The sequence below is a fragment of the Macaca fascicularis genome, chromosome X, assembly GCF_037993035.2.
Source record: "Macaca fascicularis isolate 582-1 chromosome X, T2T-MFA8v1.1".
Lineage (NCBI taxonomy): Eukaryota > Metazoa > Chordata > Mammalia > Primates > Cercopithecidae > Macaca > Macaca fascicularis.
In genome coordinates, this window is record NC_088395.1 from 91,581,776 (window position 1) to 91,589,027 (window position 7,252).

General features: G+C 41.1%; 1 protein-coding gene across 1 annotated transcript; it reads left to right on the forward strand.

Moving 5' to 3' along the window:
• Window positions 1-1,098: 1,098 nt before the first annotated feature.
• Window positions 1,099-1,891, forward strand: LOC102147148 (uncharacterized). The gene has a single exon (XM_005594048.4). The coding sequence runs from the start codon at window positions 1,186-1,188 to the stop codon at window positions 1,822-1,824; it is 639 nt and encodes a 212-aa protein (XP_005594105.3). The 5' UTR covers window positions 1,099-1,185; the 3' UTR covers window positions 1,825-1,891.
• Window positions 1,892-7,252: the final 5,361 nt, after the last annotated feature.

Genomic DNA, 7,252 nt, shown 5'->3' on the forward strand with positions numbered 1-7,252 from the left:
AATTTGATATTTCACTACAGTAACAGCAATAACTCATTTGTTCAGAAGCACACAAACCCTGTTCTTCTGCAGTAATATATAACACAACAGACTGGGGAAAGTTCCTTTCAATTAGTTTGACATTTTAACCTACTATTAGAAGATCCACTCTTCTATATCTACATTCTCATCTTTGTAAAGTACTGTCAAATAATTATCTTGCCTTCACAAGTTAGTTGAATAGGTATGTTAGTTAACTAATTTTGTAGCAAGAAATTTTCATAACTGAAGGATATCCAGTATCTTATAAATGAAACTATGACCTAGTTTATATAATATAATTTCTTACCAAAATTTAAGAACTCCTCATTGAATTATTACTTAATTCATGGAAAGGAACTGATACGGCTGACAGGCCAACCTATTTTGAAGGTACTTATTTGGCTTTACATTCCCACATATAAGTAAGTGAAGGTTTCATGTGAATCAGTATTAGTACTGGAAAGCCTCAAGAATGAGACATTCTGTTCTGCAGTTATGCTTGTTATTGAAACCATTATTTAAAAAAAAAAAAAGATCATTTTTATAAACAACAACTGAAGTGTTTATATATGCCACATGGACTACTGGTTTCCTTTCTTCCCTCCCTCCCTTTCTTCTTATTGTCAGGAGTTCCTCAACAACTGAAGTGGTTTTAGCTCCAAATTGAATTTTTTGAAGGCCTTAAATCTTCATAAAAAAATAAATTTACCAAAAGATTATCAAAAGTTACTTTAAAAAGTATTATATTGATAGTAAATCTACTAAAGTTATTTATAAAAGAGAATGTCTCTGGAAATACACAAGTGGTGAGAGAAGGGAGGGGAGGAGAAGGCCTCTGAAGTAAACCGTGAAGGAAAGGTGACTGTGGGTAATGGGCAGAGAGGCATTCACTGAACTGCTCCTATTTCTTGAGGTCACTCTGGGCGAAGGGCAGTGCCTGGGGTCCTACTTGCCCGCCCAGGCACAGGCACGGAGTGAGACCGTCCTGCCCCGCCCCTCCCCCCAACCTTTCACCTTCCTTTCCAGCCCCACCCCGCTCCCGTGGCCCCAGACCTTGGCAACGCTGCGCAGCGCGTCAGTCAGCGTCAGAGGGTGTGGGGTGGCTAGAGGCCCCCGTGGCCTCTGATCTCACAGAGCGGATCCGCGCGGGTGTCCAGCGCCCCGATGTGGGCAGTAGGGGCTAGCCGCTGGGGCAGGCTGCCCCCAGCAAGAGGAGCGGCGGCTCCAAACCACAGAATCTCCAACACTGGAAAGCGTGGCCTCGGTCACCCTAAGCCACAGGTATCCTGCCGATCATCGCTTGTGGTGGAGCGCCCGGCGCCAATCGTGGTCAGTCCCCCTCTACGCCACCGTCCGATCCCCTCGGCGCCCCCGCCGACCCCGGAGCCGGCCCTCAGCCCCTTCGTCAGCCGAGGCATACCCTTGCTGCCCATCCCAGCCAGGGATCACCACCGCTGCCCTCTACCAAGCGTCGGGCCGGGTACCGAGGACTGCCCGCCAAGTTTTGCGGACTATGGCCCTAAAGCTCATCCACAAGGAGTTCCTCCACCTGGCCGGCGACTCCTAGCCCCACTGTTCAGCAGGGCCAGTGTGGGACGATATGCTCCACTGGCAGGCCACCGAAACGAGACCCAAAGACCCCTCCTACCTGGGAGGGGTCTTCTTCCTAAGAATCCAGTTTCCCTCCGACTGCCTATTCAAACCACCCAAGATCAAATTTACCAACGGAATTTACCATCAACATCAACGGAAATACAGGATAGGAGGAAGTATGGCAGAATAACTAGAGACTGGACTCAGTAGTGTACCATGTAATTTCAAAATATAATTCCATCGCCTTAATAATAAAGATGCAGAAAGTGACAGTTCACTTAATTGGCTGTTTTGATTACTTTCTATGAAGGGGAGTCTCATTCTTCTACGCTTTTCTTAGCACGCAATGAGTGGAGGGCATAGAAGTGGTGGGGTTCTGGGGGTTGGGGACAGGGGCGTGCACGGTTGGTGGAGGGTGTGGCCGAGTGGGAAGTCAGGGTGTGTGGAGAGTGTAAGACAAACAGGTCGGTTTTCATTTAGTTTTGACAAAAAGATTTATTTGTTGATTTAGGATTGTAAAACAATGCAAGAACAACGGGGTGGGGGGTGGCTTTAAGATTGAGAACAGTTCCACTGACTAGTGGGAATTTTATTTATTTATTTATTTATTTATTTATTTATTTATTTAAGACAGGAGTCTCGCCCTGTCGCCCAGGCTGGAGTGCAAGGGCATGATCTAGGCTCACTGCAACCTCCACCTCCCGAGATCAAATGATTCTCCTGCTTCAGCCTCTGGAGTAGCTGGAATTACATGCGTGAGTCACCATGCCCAGCTAATTTTTGTGTTTTTAGTAGAGACGGGGTTTCACCATGTTGGCCAGGCTGCTCTTGGAACTCCTGACCTCGTGATCTGCCCACCTCAGTCTTCCAAAGTGCTAGGATTACAGGCGTGAGCCACCGCCTCCCGCCGGGAAAATTTTTAGTGCGCAGTCTGTTTTGAACTGACATCAGTTGGGAAAAGCAAGATGAAGGTTAATAAAGCTCGTATTCATTTTATTCTGAAGAACTATTCATCCATCCTCTACTTTGAGATTCAGATTTAACTGGCCCAAAATGAAATCAATTAGTTGTTACAATAAAAAATGTGTTTTGTTCCCAGTTTCCGACAGCTCCCACACCTTCATCTCCCACCTTTTTGCCCACTCTGCCTCTCTCCCACGCCCAGGGTTGGGTTGTTTGTGACTTCTCAGGCCATACCTACTAGCTCTTACTTCTCATGTTTTCTCGAGAACCATGTAAGGTCTGAGATTCTACCCAGCCTGCAGCTACAAGTTAGCTTGTCACAGTTTGGTGGAGGCTGGCGAAATGACAGAGTCCTGGGTTAGAGGCAGGAGTCATACACAGCACAGCAGGCAGTGTGAGCTTCACTGACATCAGTTTCCCTTGCTCCCTCAAGTCCCAAGGAAGAGAGGTGGATCAGACCAGGTGAGTGCTGCACACATAGTGGGTTTGGGTCACAGCTAAGAGAACTTAAATTTAGGAACCCCCAGTCTTTGAAAGGGGACTACTAGCAAGCCTGCCCACCCTTTGCCTAGAGAGAGATGTTCTTATTAAGCTGATCAGGAAACAGGCAATTCTACCCTCTCCCCTGGAGGGGTTTCTAACTTCCAAGACTGTCATATACAAGTATATGTCAATAAAAATATTTGAAAAAGAAAAAAAAAATACTTTCAATATGAAACTGAGTTTTCAATAATCCCCTTTTATTCACTTAAACACAATTTTTGCGTTTCTTTTTAGTTTTTGTTTACATTCTTACAAGGAAAATCAACTATTAAATAAAAATTAGTATATCTGTAAGAAAATTTATATTTTTCTAAATATAAAAAAAAAATTTGAAATGATAGTCCAGGACAAATGTTGTCACAAGGTGACTAGAATTATCATGAAGAATTGCACCCTGGCAGTTTTAACTGGACTATCTGGTTGTACAGGTAAAAATTAATTTTATGAAAATACTTGTGTGTAAGGAAAAGCCCAATTCCTCCATTAGAACTTGTATATTCAGGCATGGCCAATAAGTGTAATAAGCAGATTACTACCATCATCACATTTAATACATTTTGTAATTTAATCAATTACTTCATCTAATCTTAGTAGGCTAAAAAAGTTTTAATTTTCTGAAAGTAAGTTTATTCCTTAACACTTCAAATAAAAGAGAACAAGAACTACTCAGCAGGAAAAATATGTGCTTAATGTCTTACTGCTTTCATGCATGTTTAAAATAATTTATTTGGATGCTGACAATGTTATTGACATTACATTTTCAATACATGCCAAATTTTCTCTTACCTGGAGCACAGAAGAAAAAGAGATGTAGAGAAACTTCTTTGGGCTTGGCGCAGTTGCTCATGCCTCTAATCCCAGCACATTGGGAGGTCAAGGAGGGCAGATTGCTTGAGCTCAGGAGTTCAAGACCAGTTTTGGCAACATGGCGAAACCCCATCTCTACAAAAAACCAATTAAAAAAAAAAAAAAAAGCCAGACATAATGGCGCGCACCTGTAGTCTCAGCTACTTGGGAGACTGAGGTGGGACAATCCCTCGAGCCGGGGGTGGGGGGGGGGGTGGCAGGGGAGGGTGGGGGTTGAGGCTGCAGTGAGCTGTGATTGAGTTACTGCAATTCAGCCTGGGTGTCAGAGTAAGATCCTGTTTCAAAAAAAAAAAAAAGTCTTTGCATTTATTTTTTTAATAAATAAATTAATTAATTTATTTATTTATTTATTATTATTATACTTTAAGTTGTAGGGTACATGTGCATAACGTGCAGGTTTGTTACATATGTATACTTGTGCCATGTTGGTGTGCTGCACTCATCAACTCATCATTTACATCAGGTATAACTCCCAATGCAATCCCTCCCCCCTCCCCCCTCCCCATGATAGGCCCCTGTGTGTGATGTTCCCTTTCCTGAGTCCAAGTGAACTCATAAGTCTTTGCATTTAAATTTGTTAATTTGTAAAATACACTAAATCTCACTTGAGAAAATTTTGTTTCTAAATGAGACTTCATAAACTCTTTTTTGACGTGTAAAAGTTAACTTTAGTTTATTACCTGTGATCTACTCTTTTTAAAGGGCAGATGGAGGGATGAAGGCAATACTGTCTAATAAAACTTTCTGCAATGACGGAAACATCCTATATCTACACAATCCAAATACAGTAGCCTCTAGCCATACATGGCTATTGAACATCTGAAACAGAGAGAGAGAGGGAGAATTTTGTTTTTACCTAGTTTTTAGTAAAAGCTTTATTGCAAGGTTTGCAAACTACTTTTTTTTTTTTTTTTTTTTTTTTTTTGAGACGGAGTCTCCTTCTATCGCCCAGGCTGGAGTGCAGTGGCACGATCTCAGCTCACTGCAAACTCTGCCTCCTAGGTTCACACCATTCTCCTGATTCTCCTGCCTCAGCCTCCCGAGTAGCTGGGACTACAGGCGCCTGCCAACACGCCCGGCTAATTTTTGTGTTTTTAGTAGAGACGGGGTTTCACCTTGTTAGCCAGGATGGTCTCAATCTCCTGACCTCCTGATCTGCCCGCCTCGGCCTCCCAAAGTACTAGGAGGACAGGCGTGAGCCACCGCACCCGGCCTGCAAACCACTTTTTAACCTTTGTATTTTAGATTTTACATGCCACCAAGAGATCTTTACAAAATGTTTACATTATGATATGTAACTATAAAAAAAGAATAAAGTTTATCTCCATGTCACTAGAGATCATTGATTTAGTAGAGAGTTATGCTATGAATATGTTTAATATTTGCAGACTGTTGAAACATTACCACTTAAGAAATTTCTAACCAAGAAATTCAAAATGTGAGTCTGTTCCTAAGAAGCTAATAGAAATTCTTATTGTAGAGATTATGTATGTAGGTCATCAATAATGATAGCCAGAATTTTCAGAATATTAATACAATGATCTCACGCTATTATGATCTTTTCCTATTATGGTCCAATTCACAGTTACTAATTATATTGCCTTTATTATTTTGCTTCAAATACCATATTTTCACCATCAAAATCAAACCCACATAATAGTAAATATTTGGGGATAAACAATAAAATCTAAGCAGGACATTATGAGACAGTCAAAACGCCATAGTAGGATGGCAATTCTATTTCTGATTAGAATATTTAACGTTCTTTTTTATTCAAAATGGTTACTCCCATCTTGCTCTGTTAGTCTCTACCCACCAGTTCCTCGATTTCAGTGAAATCAATTATGAAATGTTAAAATTTGTATTTGGATTAGGGGAGGGAAAGATGATTGTATTCTATTGTCAGTATTTTCAGAAGCAGAATGACTGAGCCGATTTGGGGAAAAGGTTCTATCCTAGGTATCAAAAAACGTAGCTTTTGCCGCATAGAAACTGCTAACAGATACTCTACACGTAAAATTGAGTACTTTCAACGTATTAAATGTTTGGCATGCTTTTTAATATCACGTTTTATGTGTATTAGGGGTAAGAAATTATGACTGTGTCTTGCCTCTATAGATACCATCAGGGCAAGTGAATTCAGTTTGAAAGTTAGACCCTGAACAAGGATAATCCAGCTTATATTATTAGCATATATAAAAATATTTAGCTAAAAATATTTAGCTTTCTCATATTAGGTATATGAAAAGCATAGCAAATATCCAACCATCCATGGTATCGCTTTCTTTCATCTCATGATTAGAAAACAGTTTCTTATATAATTTACACTGGCCTCAAATCGTGATCTTCACTTGTTTTGCGTTTATACTGTGAACAAAAAGAGTCAAGCTCTGTAAAATATTTGAAGAGGTTTATTCTGAGCCAGATATGAGTGACCATGGCCTGTGACACAGCCCTCAGGAGGTCGGTCCTGAGAACATGTGTCCCAGGTGGTCAAGTTGCAGCTCGGTTTCATATATTTTTATAGATGCATGAGATACCAATCAAATGCATTTAAGAAATACGTTGGTTTGGTTCAGAAAGGTGGGACAGTTCAAAGTGGGGGCTTCCAGACAATAGGTAAATTTAAACATTTCCTGGTTGACAATTTGTCGAGTTTGTCTAAAGACCTGGGATCAATAGAAAGGAAATGTTCATGTTAAGATAAAACATTGTGGAGACCAAGGTTCTTTTAAAATCTTACAGTGGCTGCCCTTAGAGACAATAGATGACAAATGTTTCCTATTCCGATTTTTAAAGGTGGTAGTCTCTTGGTTAATCTCTTTAGGATTAGAAGGGCCTGGAAGAAAAAGATCTAGCTATGTTAATAGAGATTCTTTACAAATGCAGATTTTCCCCCACAAAGGACAGCTTTTCAGGGCCGTTTCAAGATATGGCAAAGAAACATGTTTCGAGGTAAGATATTTTGACTTTCTTATTTGTCACATGTTATGCCAGAATCAGATTGGAAAGTAAGTCACAGTAAAATAAATAAAACCCATCTGATGAGAATTTGTGGTTTGCAGGGCATGACTCTCCAGACCCCTCAGATAGGAATTTGGGGAGGATTAAGAAAAAAAAAAATCAGAGCTTAGTCCTCAGTCCCCTCTCTTGGACAAATGTTCAGGCCAACAAACAGCAGCAGGTCCCACGGTGCTAGGAAGGCTCATTCCTAGAGTTGTCTGGTTTGGGCATCTGACAAGGTGTCCTGGCACTAGGAAGGCTC